General features: G+C 43.7%; 1 protein-coding gene across 4 annotated transcripts in view; it reads right to left on the bottom strand.

Annotated features, from left to right (window-relative positions):
• Positions 1-1,737: 1,737 nt before the first annotated feature.
• Positions 1,738-20,074, bottom strand: part of LOC113102834 (histone deacetylase 4-like) — a 35,835-nt gene continuing 17,498 nt past the window's right edge. For all 4 annotated transcript variants that reach the window (XM_026265871.1, XM_026265872.1, XM_026265874.1 and 1 more), the window contains 23 exons: positions 18,948-19,056; positions 18,689-18,809; positions 18,139-18,257; positions 16,667-16,795; positions 16,490-16,584; positions 14,152-14,262; positions 13,580-13,763; positions 10,881-11,053; positions 9,613-9,795; positions 9,326-9,509; positions 9,111-9,244; positions 8,632-8,734; positions 8,483-8,529; positions 8,293-8,400; positions 8,152-8,207; positions 7,985-8,072; positions 7,776-7,895; positions 7,601-7,698; positions 4,373-4,491; positions 4,167-4,300; positions 3,971-4,055; positions 3,463-3,598; positions 1,738-3,381 (listed from right to left, as the gene is read on the bottom strand). In XM_026265871.1, the coding sequence (XP_026121656.1) occupies positions 3,342-3,381; positions 3,463-3,598; positions 3,971-4,055; positions 4,167-4,300; positions 4,373-4,491; positions 7,601-7,698; positions 7,776-7,895; positions 7,985-8,072; positions 8,152-8,207; positions 8,293-8,400; positions 8,483-8,529; positions 8,632-8,734; positions 9,111-9,244; positions 9,326-9,509; positions 9,613-9,795; positions 10,881-11,053; positions 13,580-13,763; positions 14,152-14,262; positions 16,490-16,584; positions 16,667-16,795; positions 18,139-18,257; positions 18,689-18,809; positions 18,948-19,056 (2,676 nt within the window). In that variant the 3' untranslated portion in view covers positions 1,738-3,341. The remainder of the gene's footprint in view (positions 3,382-3,462; positions 3,599-3,970; positions 4,056-4,166; positions 4,301-4,372; positions 4,492-7,600; positions 7,699-7,775; positions 7,896-7,984; positions 8,073-8,151; positions 8,208-8,292; positions 8,401-8,482; positions 8,530-8,631; positions 8,735-9,110; positions 9,245-9,325; positions 9,510-9,612; positions 9,796-10,880; positions 11,054-13,579; positions 13,764-14,151; positions 14,263-16,489; positions 16,585-16,666; positions 16,796-18,138; positions 18,258-18,688; positions 18,810-18,947; positions 19,057-20,074) is intronic.

Below are 20,074 nucleotides of genomic sequence, written 5' to 3'. Positions count from 1 at the left end.
TAAACAAGATAATCTTGTCAAAAGTTTCATTCAGTGGCATTGCTTGAGGCTTCCTGTCATCAACCCAGGTGCTGAGCAATATGAACGAACTTTTTTTCCCGAGACTATATAAAGTTAAACAGCACTTGTCAGTTGGCATTTTATGATCTAAATTTAATCTAACGTTTAATCATGAAATGCCAACTGACAAAGTGCTGTTTGATTATAACTTAATCAACCGCGATCGCGCATGGAGATAATAAATAATTAGTTTCCACAAAGCGGTAGGCTATATTTATATGTGTATTAGCGAAATAATTGTTATGTAGTAAATTAAAATATAATCTAGGGTGTTTAAACAAGATAATCTTGTCAAAAGTTTCATTCAGTGGCCGTGCTTAAGCCTCCAGATCATCCGTCAGTTGCTAAGCAATATGAACAAACTTTCTCTTCTAGACTAATGGTGAGCAAATACAACAGATAGAGAATTAAATTCAACGCTTTTCAGAATCAGAATCAGAATCAGAATGAGCTTTATTGCCAGGTATGTTTACACATAGCGTACGAGGAATTTGTTTTCGTGACAGAAGCTCCGCAGTACAACAGAATAACAGCGACAGAACATAAAACACATAATAAAAGAATAAAAAAAACATTTTTTTTTTATTTTCAACATGCACTCATTCATGTCTGTTTTATTTAATTCATTTAAAGATACGTCTTTATTGGAGCAGGACATGACGAACACTACGTAACTCGATGAGTTCGTCTCAATTGTTTAGAAACAAGCTGCATAAATTAACTATATCAGGAATTTATGTCTCAGATCTAATTTGTGCATGTCTGTTATGTTAAATAAAGTTGATTAATTAAAGCAAACCAAGTAGAACATATACTTTACCTGTGCACTGAGTTGTTGTTGACTGATCTCCTCAGACGCCCGGGCTGCAATGGCGGAAATCTCAAAACGGCCACAAGATGGCGCCGTAAATCGGCGAATCCGATATTACAAAACCGATACCCGATTATGGAAAAATGCTTAAATATCGGGAAAAATATCGGTAAACCGATACATCGGTCGATCACTACTTCTTAATCATATTTGACAAAATCAAGTGATTATTGCACAAACAAACTTTCATAAGCTTTATCAAAACACATCTTTAAAAAAGTTAGGATGGCCAGCCCCTGTTCCCTTCTACATGTTCTCAGAAGAACAGGATTTCTGTCCTGCACCGCACCAGTGTCGTCTGGGGAGTGTTTAAACACCGGTGTCTGATAAATCAACACTCGTATATCAACACAAACAAGAGCAAGGATCTAAGAATCCTTCAAGATGAAGAAACCTGAGCTCATGAATCAGACTGAGTTTCAGTCAGTAAATCAAAGACCTCTAATAAGCACAGTACAAAATAAATAAATGAAGTCAATAGACATAAATAATTATGTTATATTATAATTAAATATACATAAAATTACAAATCAATTTTATACAAAATCAGCTAAAGCAACACAATTTGTGAACATTGTCCCAGCTGTTTTTCATTTGAATTTGTAAATGAAGGTTAACATCTGTTTGTGTTGCAGGTGATGAACCATGAATCCCTTTGTTTCTCAATCTACAACTTTATTCAAAACTGACAAAGTTTTAGTATGTAGTGAAGTGTGTGGATAAATTATCATGCGAACCATGCGTACTAAAGATTTGTTTGTTTGTTTGTTTTATGCACAGAGAAACACCTTGAAAATGCTTTGGAGTAATGTTCATTTTTTTTATTTTTATCACTGTCATAGACATACGGTTTCTCTCTAATATCAGCATGTAGCACGTTCTGCAAAAACATTTTATAAAACTGAACATCACTGAGCATCAATCAAGTGTGTTTAGCAGGTTAATTCCTGACAGAACTGATTGTTATATACTCCTAAACTGTCACAAAAAAATGAGGTTTCCTTTCATACACAAATCTAATATGAACAAAACATGGAAGTACACAATCAGTCATCATGATTGAAAGGTTGAAAACCCAAGAACATCATCAAGCACTCGTTTAAAGTACAAGGTACCAAATGTAACGCAAATAATGGAACTCAAACCATTAGCACAGTTAATAATAGAAATAAGCAGCCAAGCGAAACGTGCAAATATCTGGAATTTCAGCTCAAGGAATGAAGTAAAACTGAACAAAACAGGAATGGACTAGTTAATTACTAAAACCTCAAAAATAATCAGGAACAACTAAAGTCTGAGCATTTTAACAGTTGTCAAGAGTTGCCAAGTAAGAAACTAACTCTTCTTTTAGAGGTGAAGCTGTTGTGTTGGGAGATGAGGCTCTAGGTTCGTTAGCGAAGGAAAATAAAATTAAGATTTCACATGCATATTGGTATTGATCTTATAGGTACTGATCCCACTTCATGCTTAGGGGTCTCCAACATTAGCAAGTTGTAACTTCCTTTTTACAAAGTTAGGCTTAAGAAGAACCCGAGCTGATTTGGTTCACTGTCGTCTCTTGTCTGGTTCTGTTCCCCACCCAAAGGCCAACCCGTTCACATCCGCCGTGGTCTTGTAATTAGTGTCAAACGCTGTGGTTAGAGGAAGGTACAACACAAGATGCAAACTCATGCTTTGGTCATACCTTCTGGTCTCTGGTTCAGTCCGGGTGTAGTTTTGTCCTGTAAAGCACATGCCAGTCAATAACCCACTCTGTATCCGAGTCCTGCCTTCAGCTGCTGTGATCTGGAGCCACTGCTGCGCTTCACTGGAGCTTCAGACAGTTTCTGCAAAAAAACAATCCAAAGAAAAGTCAGTCAGCGCTAGACAATGTGCGTTTAGGACTAAAGCGCAGATGCTGTCCAAGTAAACTCTTCCTAATCGGTCGACCCACTGGAATTATGGGACATTCCTGAATTAAGGCAAATTCCTCAGAATTCATTCATAGTTCAGATGGTCTTCAAGGCACTCCCTCTCTGAGAAACGTCTGTAAAGTGGCACTGGCGAGCCGAACGCTGCAGTGCTGAAGGTGTAAGTACTAAACAGGGCTCCTGGAGCCAATGGAGGATTTGCTTGACCCCGGCGTTCCATCCATCCCTCTGTCAGAACGACCTCCTGGCTGACGTCTGCAACGAGGTGTGTGCACATCGAGCCAATGGGAGAGAAATCTCCAAAAACAAACGTCTCAAGTGACTTCAGCTCGAGTGTGCTGCGTTGGGGCCACAGTGCTAGCGGGCTACAGCGCTAACATGGTGAGTTAGCCTTCACCCTGACGTCTCTCTCTGCTCAGCGAGGATCTCCGTCAGACGAGACCAAGTCAAACAGATGCAGAGTCCCAGAAGAGCTCAGAGCTCTGGGAAAACTCTCGTCCCTACATCGGCGGCTCCTCTTCCATGGGCTCATCCTCCGTCCTGAGCAGAAACACAGCAAAGCCGGTCACACAACAGAACCAGAGGAAACATGAGCATAGAAAGAAGGGAAAGCAGATGCACCTTTTCTCCAATGCTGCGACAGATAAAGAGGCCATTGCGGTCACTGTCTCGCTCTCCTCAGAGTCGCCTCTCTGAGCTTCCAGCAGAGACAAACCTGCGCCGGACACGACCCGCTGGACACAGCTCCAGTACTGACCTGAACACAGAGAACCGGACACACAATCAGCTCCACAGGACCCTTCTAGCATCAGTTCAGCTCGACGACGTCGTCCTTCAGTTTGTGAAACAAGCTAAATTCAGAGAGTTCAGCATGGCGTCGATTCCCAGGGTTGAGAACATGTACAGAATCTCTCAACTGCAACACAAACCGTTCTGGATAAAGGGGTCTGTACATAAAATAAATATTCCCACAGAGAAGAGGTCAGTAAGTGATTAGGGTCACACTAGCACTAACAGACGAACTGTATTTTAATGTTCGTTTTGCCCAGTAGATGTCCACTGTGAGACTTAATGAACCTGGAAAAATATTTGACTGGAGCAAACGATTCTTAAGAAGTGAAGATCTTACTGTGATTTTCCAGGACTTTCTCTATGGAGCGCACAGCGTTTTCATTGGGTCTCTGCTTCAGGACGTCTGCAGAAAGCGGCTCTAGCTGTTCAACACACACACAAACACATGCAATCAAAGTCACAAATCTATCTGTAACAAGTTGCCTTGTGTAAATGAAAACTTGCAACGCAAAGGATGATGGGAAGTCGTTTACCTCTATCCCCAGCAGCGCTGAGACGCAGGCCTCGGAGGCGTCACATATGGCCCTGAGGTCATGACCTCCCTCCAGCGCCAGCACCACTCGACCCCCCGCTAACCCCATCAGCTGCTTAGTCAGGTGACCCAAACCTGCCACAAAACCATCCAAATAACTAATACTGCCAGACACAAGTGAGTTGACAGTAAAGAGGTGGAGCTTACATCTGGAGGTGAGTTTGTATCCTCCCAAAGGAGGAGGATGTCCTTCCACCGCATCAAACCCTGCAGACACCAGCACCAGATCTGGAGCAAACTCGCTCGCGACCGGCATCACCACCGTCCTGGGAGGTCAAGCGTACAGAGACACAAACCTTCACTTTAATGAACAAAACTAGACTGCAGGTTATTTACGTAACAGACAGGTAATGTGCAGTTCCTGTGAATCTTCAGCCGGACACAAAATATTAGTTATTAAACCGTTTCCGGCATACAATTTCTATGACTAATTTTCTCTAGACTTTACACACAGAACATGCTAAACTTCATGCATTTATTGCAAAAACTATTTTAATTATGTAATAATGGTGCTGTTGCGTAATCAAAACAGTTATTAAACTGAAAGGAATCAACACTGAACTAAACAATCAATCAATCAATCACCTTTATTTATATAGTGCTTTAAACAAAATACATTGCGTCAAAGCAACTGAACAACATTCATTAGGAAAACAGTGTGTCAATAATGCAGAATGATAGTTAAAGGCAGTTCATCATTGAATTCAGTGATGTCATCTCTGTTCAGTTAAATAGTGTCTGTTTTTATTTGCAATCAAGTCAATGATATCGCTGTAGATGAAGTGACCCCAACTAAGCAAGCCAGAGGCGACAGCGGCAAGGAACCGAAACTCCATCGGTGACAGAATGGAGAAAAAAACCTTGGGAGAAACCAGGCTCAGTTGGGGGGCCAGTTCTCCTCTGACCAGACGAAACCAGTACAACAACCAACCCAGACCAATTTAAAGCAGCTTCATGGTCATAAACAAGAAAACTGGTTCAATGATGCAAAAAATAAATTCTGCTGTCAGGTATCTAATTATTAAAGTCATTATTCAGATAAAATAATTTCATGAAAATCTACCAATAGATTCAGTTTAATCTATAAAGCAGCTACTCTTTTGATTCTCAAGCGATCAAATATATTTACTCTATAAAAAACAAACAACTACAAATTCTACAAACAACACAACTTGTTCGTGTACGCATGTGTGTGAGTGAGAGTGTACTTGTTTTTCTATTCTGGTGGGGACTTAAACCTGAATACACACAGACTCATGGGGACTCGTGTCACGGTGGGGACCTAAATTGAGGTCCCCACGGGTAAACAAGCGAATAAATTACACAGAATGAAGTTTCTTGAAAATCTAAAAATGCAGAAAGTTTCCTGTGAGGGTTAGGTTTAGGGGTAGGGTTGGTGTAGAGCGATAGAAAATACGGTCTGTACAGTATAAAAACCATTACACCTATGGAGAGTCCCCACAAGGATAGCTGACCAGACGTGTGTGTGTGTGTGTGTGTGTGAGAGAAAGAGTGATTGTGTGTGTGTTTGTGTTATGCTGATGATACTCTGCTCTTTGCAGCACTGCGAAACATAAGAAATTTGCAAAACTAATGAAATGCATAATTGATATAAAAAAAAACAGGATTGGCTAGTAATTTATTTCTGTTAATAAAAAAAAAAAAAAAAAAACAGGTGTTAATTATAGGACCTAAAAACTCTACTTGTAATAACCTAGAACACTGTCTAAGACTTGATGGCTGCTCTGTCAATTCTTCGTCATCGGTTAGGAACCTAGGTGTGCTACTTGATCACAATCTTTCCTTAGAAAGCCACGTTTCTAGCATTTGTAAAACTGCATTTTTCCATCTCAAAAATATATCTAAATTACGGCCTATGCTCTCAATGTCAAATGCAGAAATGTTAATCCATGCATTTATGAGCTCAAGGTTAGATTATTGTAATGCTTTATTGGGTGGTTGTTCTGCACGCTTAGTAAACAAACTACAGCTAGTCCAAAATGCAGCAGCAAGAGTTCTTACTAGAACCAGGAAGTATGACCATATTAGCCCGGTCCTGTCCACACTGCACTGGCTCCCTATCAAACATCCTATAGATTTTAAAATATTGCTTATTACTTAAAAAACTTTGAATGGCTTATTCATAATACAATTTTGCATTTCTATAATTCAAGGATTATTTGTCGTTAAAGGATTTTTAGGCTGCATTAATTATGACAACTGGAATCAGGAACACTTCCCATAACACCCGATGTACTTGCTACATCATTAGAAGAATGGCATCTACACTAATATTAGTCAGTTTCTTTCTTATTCCGAGGTCTCTGCAGCCACCAGATCCAGTCTGTGTCCAGATCAGACGGTGGAGGAGCTAGAGATGACCTAGACTGCCCTGAAATGACCTGGACATCTAGATGAGCCCCAGAGACTGATCCCCTCCACGGCCACTGAGACAAGACCACGGGAACCAGATGGGTCTTCTGCACAATCTGACTCTTCTGCAGCCTAGATTTAAACTGGGTTTGCCTGGCCAGAGGGGAAATTTCCCAATTTAATACTGTAAAGTTGCTTCGACACAATTTGCATTGTAAGGCCGGTGACACACTGGATGCGTGGCGCAAGCGTCTCAGCCGCGTGGCGTGTCGGTTTTTAATTCGGCTGCCATGTTAACAGGTTAGAGCTTACAGACCGTCTGCGTGAGACGCGCGGCAAACGCTTGCTCGCTAGAAATAGAACCGACGCCTATTTTTACTGCGACACGCGCGCGTGATGGAAGCTTTTCCAGGCAAAATATAATAGGAAAATGTGTTTAAATGTCATTTTGTACACAAATACATATGAATTCCTGATATTTTGATATTTGAAAGTCTATAGGTTGACAAAAATTCAGATATAAATGTAATTAAAAAATAATTATAATAATTATCGATTTTCAAATATTGCACCTGTCAAACATAATCTATTTCGCCGTCAATACTTTTGACGGTGTCCTTTATCAGTAGGCGTAGGTGTAGGTGTGTAAGTATATATTGTTGTAATGAAGACATGAGCCTGGTCTGTCAACGGTCCTCCTCTACAGCAGCAGCGCGCCAGCTCCGGGTCACGCACGCTTCTGGTGTGTAAAGACACAGAATCCGCCACGCTTCTGGGACGCTTCTGGGACGCTTCAGACACGCGGCGCTCACGCCACACAGCCAGTGTGTCACCGGCCTAAAAAGCGCAATATAAATAATGGTGACTTGACTTGTGTGTGATCATGTATTTAAACACTACACCAATTCCTGAAGTCTTACTGCATCCATCACACTCACAAACTGATGAAAAGATCTGATGAGCAAATGAACAGCGAGCAGAACGTGTTTGAGACTCTTTCACCTGAAGGCAGCGAGGTATTCTGCGTCTCCCATCGGTGGATCCAGTCCTCCAGTAAACGCCACGTTGACGTTGAAACCGACTCCCGGGCCACTGCCCACCTGTTCAGAGGAAGTGCTGCATGATTTAGGAAATAAAACAACTTTCCACAATCCACTCACTTGTGTTCTTGCATTACCTCTTCCGGAGCGCCGCTGCCTGGGAAGAAATTACCATCGTCGTATCGATGAAGTGAAATGTACAGAACTCTGGGATCGTCGTAGAACGCTTGTTGTGTTCCGTTCCCATGATGAACGTCCTGAATGTGGTTTAAGAACAACGATTAAATGCTAAACGGACAGAAAAAAAAATACAGAAGTGCCAAATAAGTCTTCAAAATAAACTCACCCAATCAACAATCAGAATTCTGCCGACATTGAGTCTCTGCTGTAGGAGTTTAGCTGCTATGGCAACAGAGTTAAAGTAACAGAAGCCCCTGTGATTGGACGAGAGCAGCAGTGTTACAGGAGTGAAGGAAGAAAGCACAGAAGGACAAACACAGAGACGCGTCTCACATGGGTGTGCTCTCCTCTGCGTGGTGTCCCGGCGGCCGGACCACTGCGAAACCATTCTGCATTGAGAAGAGATACACCACTCTATATCAATCAAACAATACTGACAGACATAAAGAGAGGAAGATGATGGCAGACAGTGACCTTCAGCTCTCCTGATGCCACTTTGAAGACGAGTTCGACCACAGAACCGACGGCCAGACGCGCTGCGCTCGACGAGTGAACTTCATTCCAGACCGTGTCACTGTCCACCTTCACAGACAAAGTAGAAACCCGCTTTACAAGCTGCACAAATGATGAAGAGATGGGTGAGACGGACTTTGTCTCTACTCACCCCAATACCACCACACGGCAGCCTGACGAACATGGAGATGACAGAACCTGAGCCAGACAGAGAGAAGAACACTTATCAGAGATACATTCACACTACACCAGTCTGAGTAATGATGACGGGATCTTCGTTGCGGATTGTGAAACTCTTACTGTCCAGTTTCTGCCGTAGTGGGTTGGTTCCATACAACATGACATGAGCTTCAGAATGAACCGACTGCAGTTCCTCTAAAGTGGCTTTTCTCCCACGGATACACTGAAAATACAGGACAGAGAGATTCTGATCACAGTAGAAGTGCTAAGATAAATAAAACAGCAGCCTCCAAAACCCAACACTAACCAGTGAAATGTAGCTCTATTATCAGGAAGAGCTCAACACACCATTTGAATCAAACTTTAAGGTCGAAAATCTTCAGCTGTACATGAATGATTCACACTAAACCCCTTGAGAGAAATATGGGACTCCTGTGTGTTTCTCAGTGGAAAATTGAGCATCAGACAATTTTTTTCATTAACTTTGTGGAATATTTCTTACAAATCAATCATTTTTGTGCCACATGCAGAGTTTAAGTGATAGAGATCGAATCAGTCAGTGCATCAAAAAACAAATAACTGCAGTATTCATGTCCCACCTCACACTGGCTGCGCAGACCCGTCTCCTGCAGCCGAGACCAGATGCTCTGGATGCGTCCGGCGTGTTCGGGGTGTGTGTTGGTGTTTCCACACATGCACTGGTGCTTCTGCATGAGAGAGTCGTACACCAGACCTAGAGAAAGAAACTTGAACTGGTGCGCTCATCCTTGTGAATTCTGTTTCGAGGTCACCGAGAGGAGAGGAGGTAAAGTACCTGTGGTAAAATGGGGTTTGGATGGCTGTTCCTGTGGACTGATGAAAGAGGCAGATGCAGGAGATGACTGGGCTCTGGACAGAGGGCGGTGCCCTGGGAAAATGACCGATCCACCAACCGCCTCCATGGACGCCTGGTAGTTTCTGAGCTGATGGATCCTCTGCTGCTCCAGTAGAAAGGCCTGCTGCTCACACACACAATAGGTTTAGTTGCACTGAAAACAACCACAAGAGGGCGTCCCAACGCAGCATCTCTTTCACTGCTCTCCAGAGCTCTGGGTCTCTCACCTCTTCGAAGAGCAGCTCTTGTTCTTCTGGTCTCCGCTCCTCTGTGAGATCAGGCGGTTCTTGTTTAATGGGGAGGCTCATGGAAAGCATTTCGGTCTGTGTGGCATCCTGCTGCTCTCGGAGCTCTTCCTCCGTCTCCTCTGGGTGGCTCTGGTGCTGGCGATCACAGGGTTTACTCAACATCTAAAAAGACACACAGAGAAAAGACTACACATTTGAATTTTATTTTCAGTGTACACTGTGTACACTAATTTGTACCATCTAACACTTCCTTTCTTGAAAGATATTCAGGTGTTTTCCTCATTTACACAGACAAAACAGCTGCTCTTCATTCAGGATTGCAGGGACTGTAGGAAAGCAAGTCTTTTCTCAAACTCTGACTGAATGGACTTGCTTTGGTTCAAGCTAGAGCTACACCTAAACCGGGACTGGTGTGAGAATGAATTTAATTTGATGCTTTTATTCAAAGTGACCTACAGTGCACTCAAGGTGCCAAAGTCGTGCTGAAGTACCAACATCACAGTTACGTCTGTAGTGAGACCCCAAACACCTGCTAGCCAAGCACCAGAGGAACATTACTGACATCAGTGACTCTTTGTTGCCTCATCTTTATCTTTTCTTCTAAACAAGCTTTCCTTTTTTTCCTTGAACATGAGGAACTCCACAGAGTGAGCAACTCTCAGCCAGAGACCAGCTGCTCAAAGACTGATGGGACTAACGTCTGCAGCAGCTAAGCCCCTGCTGTAGAGCCAAACTGAACAAGCCTGTCCTGCTGATATGGAGCCTTAACCTTAAATCACCTCATCTGGCCATGTCTTATGAGGATCACTGAAGTTGAGCAGAACTCAAAACTCGAGAGTGTGAACTCTGATTGCACAGATACTATTTAAACTGAACTGAGCTGGATGAGGACATCACTGAATTTAATGATGAAATGCCTTTAACTAAAATTGAGTGGTTACTATTGTAATTTTTCATTATTGACACACTATTTTCCTATTTAATACTATAAGTTGTTTGACAATCTGTATTGGTAAAAGCCCTATATAAATAAAGATGACTTGACTCAGCCCAGACCCTCAAGTGTCATCATATCATCATGTGCCACTGAACGGTTTTCTTGCAGCATTCACCATGAAACACACGAAACGTAACAGCAGAGAGGAGAACAGACATCATTGCTGTCCACCTGAGAGTCGCTCTCTGCTACAGCTAGTTATTACAACTGTTTCATCTGTCATGGAAGGGTGAGAGGACTGATGTCTGACCTTGTTGATGTGGATCTGCTGGAAGTGCTGCTTGTGTTTCTCCAGGAACTGCTGGTGCTGTTGTTGAACCACGAGCTGCTGCAGCGCCTGTCCACTCTGGGGCAGAGGAGCCGACTGTGTGCGGCCCAGCGTCCGGTGCTGACCCAGCTTCTGCAGTGACCCCGCTCCCATCCCTGCAACACACACACTCCTCATGAACACTCCTGCAGCACACACACTCCTCATGAACACTCCTGCAACACACACACTCCTCATGAACACACTCCTCATGAACACTCCTGCAGCACACACACTCCTCATGAACACACTCCTGCAGCACACACTCCTCATGAACACTCCTGCAGCACACACACTCCTCATGAACACTCCTGCAGCACACACACTCCTCATGAACACTCCTGCAGCACACACACTCCTCATGAACACTCCTGCAGCACACACACTCCTCATGAACACTCCTGCAGCACACACACTCCTCATGAACACTCCTGCAGCACACACACTCCTCATGAACACACTCCTGCAGCACACACACTCCTCATGAACACTCCTGCAACACACACACTCCTCATGAACACACTCCTCATGAACACTCCTGCAGCACACACACTCCTCATGAACACTCCTGCAGCACACACACTCCTCACGAACACACTCCTGCAGCACACACACTCCTCATGAACACTCCTGCAGCACACACACTCCTCATGAACACACTCCTGCAGCACACACACTCCTCATGAACACTCCTGCAGCACACACACTCCTCATGAACACTCCTGCAGCACACACACTCCTCATGAACACTCCTGCAACACACACACTCCTCATGAACACTCCTGCAGCACACACACTCCTCATGAACACACTCCTGCAGCACACACACTCCTCATGAACACTCCTGCAGCACACACACTCCTCATGAACACTCCTGCAGCACACACACTCCTCATGAACACTCCTGCAACACACACACTCCTCATGAACACACTCCTCATGAACACTCCTGCAGCACACACACTCCTCATGAACACTCCTGCAGCACACACACTCCTCATGAACACTCCTGCAGCACACACACTCCTCATGAACACTCCTGCAGCACACACACTCCTCATGAACACACTCCTCATGAACACTCCTGCAGCACACACACTCCTCATGAACACTCCTGCAGCACACACACTCCTCATGAACACTCCTGCAGCACACACACTCCTCATGAACACTCCTGCAGCACACACACTCCTCACGAACACACTCCTGCAGTGCACACACTCTCCTCATGTACACTCCTATAGCACACACTCCTCATGAACACACTCCTCATGAACACTCCTGCAGCACACACACTCCTCATGAACACTCCTGCAGCACACACACTCCTCATGAACACTCCTGCAGCACACACACTCCTCACGAACACTCCTGCAGCACACACACTCCTCACGAACACTCCTGCAGCACACACACTCCTCACGAACACTCCTGCAGCACACACACTCTTCATGAACACTCCTGCAGCACACACACTCCTCATGAACACTCCTGCAGCACACACACTCCTCATGAACACACTCCTTCAGCACACACACTCCTCATGAACACACTCCTGCAGCACACACACTCCTCATGAACACTCCTGCAGCACACACACTCCTCATGAACTCCTGCAACACAAAAACACCTGCAGCACACTCTCCTCATGAACACACTCCTGCAGCACACACACTCCTCACAAACACTCCTTCAGCACACACACTCCTCATGAACACTCCTGCAGCACACACACTCCTCACAAACACACTCCTGTAGTGCACACACTCTCCTCATGAACACTCCTGCAGCACACACTCCTCATGAACACTCCTGCAGCACACACACTCCTCACGAACACTCCTGCAGCACACACACTCCTCACGAACACTCCTGCAGCACACACACTCCTCACGAACACACTCCTGCAGCACACACACTCCTCATGAACTCCTGCAGCTCACACACTCCTCATGAACTCCTGCAACACAAATACACCTGCAGCACACTCTCCTCATGAACACACTCCTACAACACACACTCCTCACAAACACACTCCTGCATTGCACACACTCTCCTCACAAACACTCATGCAGCACACACACACTCCTCACGAACACGCACACTCCTCACGAACACACTCCACATGAACACACACCGACTCCTCGTATACGCTCACAGTGGCTGGGAAGAGAAAATTTGTTAGCTGTCTGGGTTCAACTGAGGTTCCAAAACTGCTTAACACTGAAACACTCTGTAAAATACATTCATTTAGTGGGTGCTCTGCACAGATGTCACGACAGTCTATGGCTGCTCAACCCAAGTTCATCGTTTCACTTCCTGCTCCCATTCAGATCATTAGCGGCGTATTCTTTTGGGTCTGTGCTGGCATGTAGACGTCATTCTGCCTGGCACAGCATGTTCCTCTGACCCTCTTGCCTGCCAACGACTCTGATCTAATTAACCAGACGGACCCCTGACTCAGGCCACACCTCAGCGGACTGTTCACACATTCCAGGTTTATGTAACGCTTTGACAGCAGTCTTGGGAAACACTCCGCGATCCAGGCCAGTAGCTTTTATACAAATAAAGAGGTTTGTAATGGCCTGCTTCATTGTTACTAAATCAGGACAGAAACTGAAAGAACTCCGAGCTCTACTCACCTGTGGCCAAAGGACTCGGTGGGGCTGATTGCTCCAGAAGGACCATGTGCTGCACCAGTGCACTGTGGGAGTTTGCAGCATCCGAGTTGCCAAGAAATGACGGCAGGTGAGCGACCAGAAATGGAGTGCTTACTGGTAAACGGGTCACAGACAAACATTCACTGTCCGACTGGGTAGACGTCACCTTGTTGAAGAAACAACAAAATAATTGTTTTTGCTTTTTTTTCCAAATACATCACATGACGAAGCAAAATGAAGATGAGGACTGACCAAACACTCCTAACTGGGTGGACAAATACACGTTACAGGCTGAAGATGACCATTTCTTACACACAGATCAGTACGGTATTAACTGTGAATAATATTTCTTCACTAAAGTTTGAGCTACTGTGTTGCACTCTAATTACGATTTAAGCTCCGGTAAAAATATCTAAACCTCCTTTAAAAACAAATTTACTTGAAAGGCAAAACTTACTCAAATCAGACAAATACAGAGGATCTGTCCTGAGTTAAGTGAATGTTTCTGACCCATTGTGAAAACAGCACAAGCTGAGTTAGATCTGAACACTCACGTTGTTGGTGGCAGGGGCCGGCAGCCCCAGGGTGATGTTGGGTAGTGAAGGAGATGTGTAGAGTGACAGCTGACTGACCGACACGTCCTGACCAGCCGGCCTGTGAGATGACTGGAGCACATTCACATTTACAGATTAGCTTATATCTAGGGATGTCACGATTCACTCACTCAACAGTGCGATACAACAGATTATGTGGACTACTTACACATTTTCTCTCAGTTGCTCTGCAGCTTCTGGCGCTGTGCCGAAAGCAGTTTTACTACTGTTTCACTGAGCACTATCAGCATGGCATTTTATACTTGCTGCTTGTCAAGCGAACTGTAAGATTAGTATTGGTCACTCCAAGTAAAAAGTTGAAGGGCTTCAAATTGTGTTTTCCGAGCTATATCGACAAATTTGAAGGTACACATTCTCAATCTAACATCAGCTAACTTCGCTTATGATAGTGCATACTCTTAAAATCTGTGTTCTGTTCACTTAACGTTTTTAAAATCTTCTGTTTTTTTATAGATTCATGAATGTTATTATGATAATACCATCTGTATGACCCTTTAAATCTATAAATGTCTTTTTTTCCGTTTCTGAAAAGGGTTAGGTGACAGGAGAGATCAGTGTGACTCGTTTCAGATGTATGAGGAAGACAGACATAGTCAGATTAAGGAGACAAAACTAGAGAAATAAAGGATGGATTCTAAACCTTTTTTCAAATTCTCTATTTCTATTCATTTCCAAAGTAAATGTAGAAATCCAGGAACATGTCTATTCAGTAAATAAGTTAAGCACTTTAAGAGATTTTCAGTGACTCTGGGTGCATCGTTACTAGAGCTGCAGCAATGAATCGATGCAAATTTGATTCGGAGACCTTCCCAATGCAATGCGATTCTCTCTGGAATGGATTCGGAGCTTAGATTTTAACAGCAGATGGTGCTCTAATCTAGTTTTTATCTGCACACTCAAATGCTCATGAAGAAGAGTTGAAGATCGTTTGTGCATTCGGCTGAGTCTGTAATTTCACATCGGCTCAGAATGCTTTTATGATGCAAGATTAATATAAACAGCCCACTGTCAACACCCTTGTGATCAACTTTAACCTTTTCAAACCTTATGAATGATTATTTTAGGTTCGAGTGTGTGTAAGGAGTTGGAAATGAGTTGAACACAAGTATGAAACAACTCTTCTTCTGTTCAGATCACACACACACAGAACAACGTTAAATACAGAACATCACATGCCCCACCAGAGACAGTAATATACTGGACCACTGCTACACTGTTTTAAAGGATGCATAGCACTCAGTCCATAGAGCAGCGCTGGGCTCTCTGATCACTGTTTAGTTCTTCTTCCAGCCTACAGACAGAAACTAAACCTGTGAAGCCTGTAGTAAAAACTGTAAAGAGATGGACTGCTGAAGCAGAGCAAGATTTACAGGCCTGATTTTAACTTATTTGGAGTGTTTTTGAGGTTGCAGCTACTGATCTGGATTACAGACACTGTGACATCCCACATCAGTTTCTGTGATGACATGTGGGTTCCCACTAAGACTTCTTTAACTTTTAACAACGATAAACCTTGGTTCAGTGCAAAACTCAAACAGCTTCGCCAGGCCAAAGAGGATTCCTACAGGAGTGGGGACAGAGACTTATACAAACAGGCCAAATACACACTTGAATAGAGAGATATGAGTTGCAAAGTTAAACTACTCTGAAAAGCTAAAACAACAGCTTTCAAGTAATGACTCTACATCGGTGAGGAACGGCCTGAAAGCCATCACCAGCCACAAGACTCCAGCACTGAGGCCAATCAACACCTGGCTGAAGACCTGAACGAGTTTTACTGCAGGTTTGAAAAACAAAAGCCTGGTGAGACTCCACACACCCGCTCTGACCATCCCTCCCTCCCTCGCTCCCCACGACTGTTCCTCAGCCTGTACTCAAGATCTGTGATGAGGATGTGTGCAAAGTCTTCAGGAAGCAGAAGATAAGCAAACGCTACAGATCTTTGGGCACTAGAACATCTAGACATAAAAACTGTTTTTCCCCATGCCATGCCCAGCTTAAACAGCTCACATATGAATCATTACCGGTGTTCATTTCAGTAAATCATTCTAAATCTTAAATTATTGCCTTTCTCAAGTATTTTGTAAATTAATATGCATATCTCTGTATTTATACAGTTCTAAATAGAATAAAATTGCACAAATCTGTACATAAATCAATCTACTGTTGCAGATTCATACACATTATCTATTGTTTTACTAATTTTTTTTTTTTCTGTTCTCATGTCAGATGTGTATGCATCCATGTGTGTTAAATTGATGTAGTAAACTAGCCTCACCTCAGTCACGCTGGTGTTGTTCTCGCACAGGTTTCCGTGTGAGCTGTTGTTTGGGGAACTGGGTCCTGAACCAGGAGCGCTGCTACACGCCGAATCTACAGATGTCAGAACAAGAGACAGAGTTTGTCTGTGTGAAAACAGTCACGCAAGCACATGCGAGCGTGTCTCGAGCATCACCTGTCATGTCCAGAGAGCGTTTCTTGAGCGTGCTGATGGGACTGTCTTTGCGGCGCAGTAACGGGCTGCTCCTCCGCTCCGACACCTTCTGCTTCAGACGCGAACGCAGCTTCAGGTTCGGTTCAGACGCTGCATTCACAGACACAACGACAGGAAGCTCAAGAAGATACCAGCGACAAGCCATGTGTGTGTCCACAGACGTGACAGAATCAATCAAATATCACAGCCAATCAGAAGCGCGTGTGGCCAGAGCCTCTCTGGAAGAGAACTGAATTTGCAACAAAATGGGCAACATTTTTAAATCCAATTTATAATCTAATTCATAAACATCAAACCTTTTTAACATCATTACAAGTACATACAGAGTAATGATTCCATCTTTTGTTCTGGAATAGACTCATATGTTTGCAGTGAGTTCAGTTTTAACGTACAAGTTTGTTTTAATTAATTTTCAAGATGTATGACTCAGTATGGCTATAAATGTCATGCAAAACTATATTCAAACTCACATAGACACGTTTAACTTGGAATAAAGCACACAATAAGTATGTGAGATTATCACTGTCATATAGTTTGTATGTTGTTTCGTGGAAATGGAAACCATTTCTAAAACAGAAATTTGTACATGTCGCCGTCACAGCTAGTTAGGACAGAAACTGCTGCCTTTCACTACATGAGCTTCGGCAAGTTACTATGAGCACGTCCACAGAAGTTGTGCTGTCATTCAGATGCTTTGGACGAAAAGGCATTTGTCCAGTATGAGCAGCAGATGTGATGTGAAGTGAACTAGAAGAGCAACACCTCAACTGCTACTCATCAACTAACCCTTTTCTTTAGCACGTGCGTGACGTGCCATGTTCTCTCATTTGATTTTCATTTAAGAGGATGATTAGATGATGTAAGGAGTAAGTCTTAGCATTCTCCATCCTCAATCCGTTTATTTACCTTCGTTTGACATCTTAAATGAAGTCAGAATCTCAGCACTGGAAGAAAAGGTCTATTCATTCGGCCGTTACTGGAAATGATGCTCGTGGCTCTATGAAAAACAGGAGGCTCCTAACGAACAGATTTCCATTAACATAAGCAAAAGTGCAGAAAAGGAAGCAGGATATTGAGAAGAGCTGCTGCTCAGGGACGAGGCTTCCGAACGTTTCCAGCTACAGGACGGCTTCATCTTCATCACACACACGAACACACACACACACACACACACACACACTCTCTCTCCCACACACACGAACACACACACACACACACACACACACAGGAATGTGCTGCTTCTGGCCAGAGTGAACTGTGGCTCATATCCAGCGCCGGCCTCGAGTCAACAGCATCACACCAGTTTACCACTAAGTGAATAATTATATGGTACAAGTAGCGCCGGCTTCCTCTGAAGGGTTAGGATCCTTTCACGCCAAAAGTCACGCAACACAGAAACCTCACCCAAACAGCACTGTTGCAGCGTGAAGCACCTGTTTTGCGCAGTGGAAAGTCATCTTTGGAGTCGTAGACGCCCATTATAGGATGGTTATAGGAACTAACGCTGGTCTGAGGAGGGGAGCTCTGATCCAAAGAACTGTGCTGAGTTTTCCTGCACAGAAAAAGCAGACAGACCGTGAGAAAGAGTGATGGAAAAAAACATGATGACCAGATACGATACAGTCTCTAGCTTTATCATCTGAATAAAGCTCAGCCACATGGAGCACTGTAGTTATGCACCGCTGTGTGTTAGGGTCATGGTCATGTACTGCAGGGTCAAACACATTTCTCCTGCACTTTCCCCATCTTTATGAACTGCCTGACACATTAAAGCCAGAAAGCCCATGTGTTAGTGTATTTTAATACCACAAATATTGCTGATTCCAAAATCTAATTGTTTAGAAATGATGGATTGATCTGATCTCATCATCAAGTCTGCTGAACTGTTTGTCACTCGGATCAATGTTTTCATCTGCTTGTACTTGAATAACTAACACTAAATGTCCTTATATCAGAAGTTGCACTGAGTGTGTTGTGTCTTACCCGCTCCAGTAGCGTGGGCTGTTGGAGACGCAGTGGTTGAGACTGCGCTGAGCGAGCGCTTTCTTTTTATTCAGAACAAACTCCTGCAGACGCATCTTGACCTCAGTACTGGCCACTGCACCTGTTCACAGCAGACACAGGATTTACCAAAGAGAGACATTCAGCTGAAGTTCCTGATCACAGCTTTGTTAACATCTCTGGCATCAAAAGTATTCTTTCACTTAGAAGTGACACGGTGAAAAACTCATAGTGAACTCACTCTCCTGGCCACGTTCTTTGTTCTTGAGGAGCTGGAGCTTCTGCTCTCGCTGCTGTTTCTCCATCTCCTGCTCCATCTTCCTCTGCTGCTCCAGCAGCTCCTGCTGATGCTGGGGAGAGAACACACACACACACACACACACACACACAGGTTAACAGATGGTTGGTGTGGGGAACAGGTTAAAGCTGATGGACAATATTTGTCAGGTTGCAGTTGCAAACCTGAAGCATTACCATTGAGCAGATCAGCTCCGGTTACTCCAGACTGAACCTGCGATCTGCAACAGGACTACAAATCCATATGACTAGGTCTTGATTTTAACCATCATCTGAACACGAGATGAACGGCTGATAACGGCTGGTGGAGATCGACTGGTACGTCCATATTGCACACAATACAATTATTTATTTAGAAGTTTATTGCATTGCTTCATTTTCTTCTGCAGAGTTCTGCTGTCTGTGTCTAGATGCCCCACAAAGGGTTAACCCTAACCAGAACCAGCAGAACCCACAGACGGGTCAGAACACTAATAAACACCAGTGTGTGCAGGCCGCCCAACCGCTTCCCAGCTCACCAAGTCAACAACACTGAGCGTCCACCATTTTCATTTATCTGGACATCGGCCATGTTTTCTCTTCTTTAAGGGCATTTTGTGCTCAGCGGCAGTGAACTCCTGCCAAATGACTGAATGCTTCAGTTATGTTTACAGTAAAGCCCTTCACCTGTGCAAACCTGTGGAAATGAGCGACTATATCACACTACATATTTAAAAGATGAAGAGACCTCAGGATGTGATTGACACACACCCAGCATCACATGAAGAGCACTAAACACACACCACATGCATTATGTAGTCAGTGTGCTGTAGGGTGTGTGAGCATTTAAGTAAGGTTCAGACTGCACAATTTTGTTTTGTCGGTTACGACAGTCACTGTGCCAGATTATATGATTTTGACTCCTTAATGACAAAGAAAAATTAAAAAACATGCTAGATTGTGTTGACGTCGTGAAGCATCGCAGACTTGGCATCGGCTGTCCTCCGCTATGACACACTACACGAGATGAAACGACTGAATCTAGAACTATTGTCTAAACATCGGTATAAACATTTATAAATAGTGTATTCA

Source organism: Carassius auratus, chromosome 6, assembly GCF_003368295.1.
Source record: "Carassius auratus strain Wakin chromosome 6, ASM336829v1, whole genome shotgun sequence".
NCBI lineage: Eukaryota > Metazoa > Chordata > Actinopteri > Cypriniformes > Cyprinidae > Carassius > Carassius auratus.
This window is presented reverse-complemented; position numbering and strand designations above follow the sequence as displayed.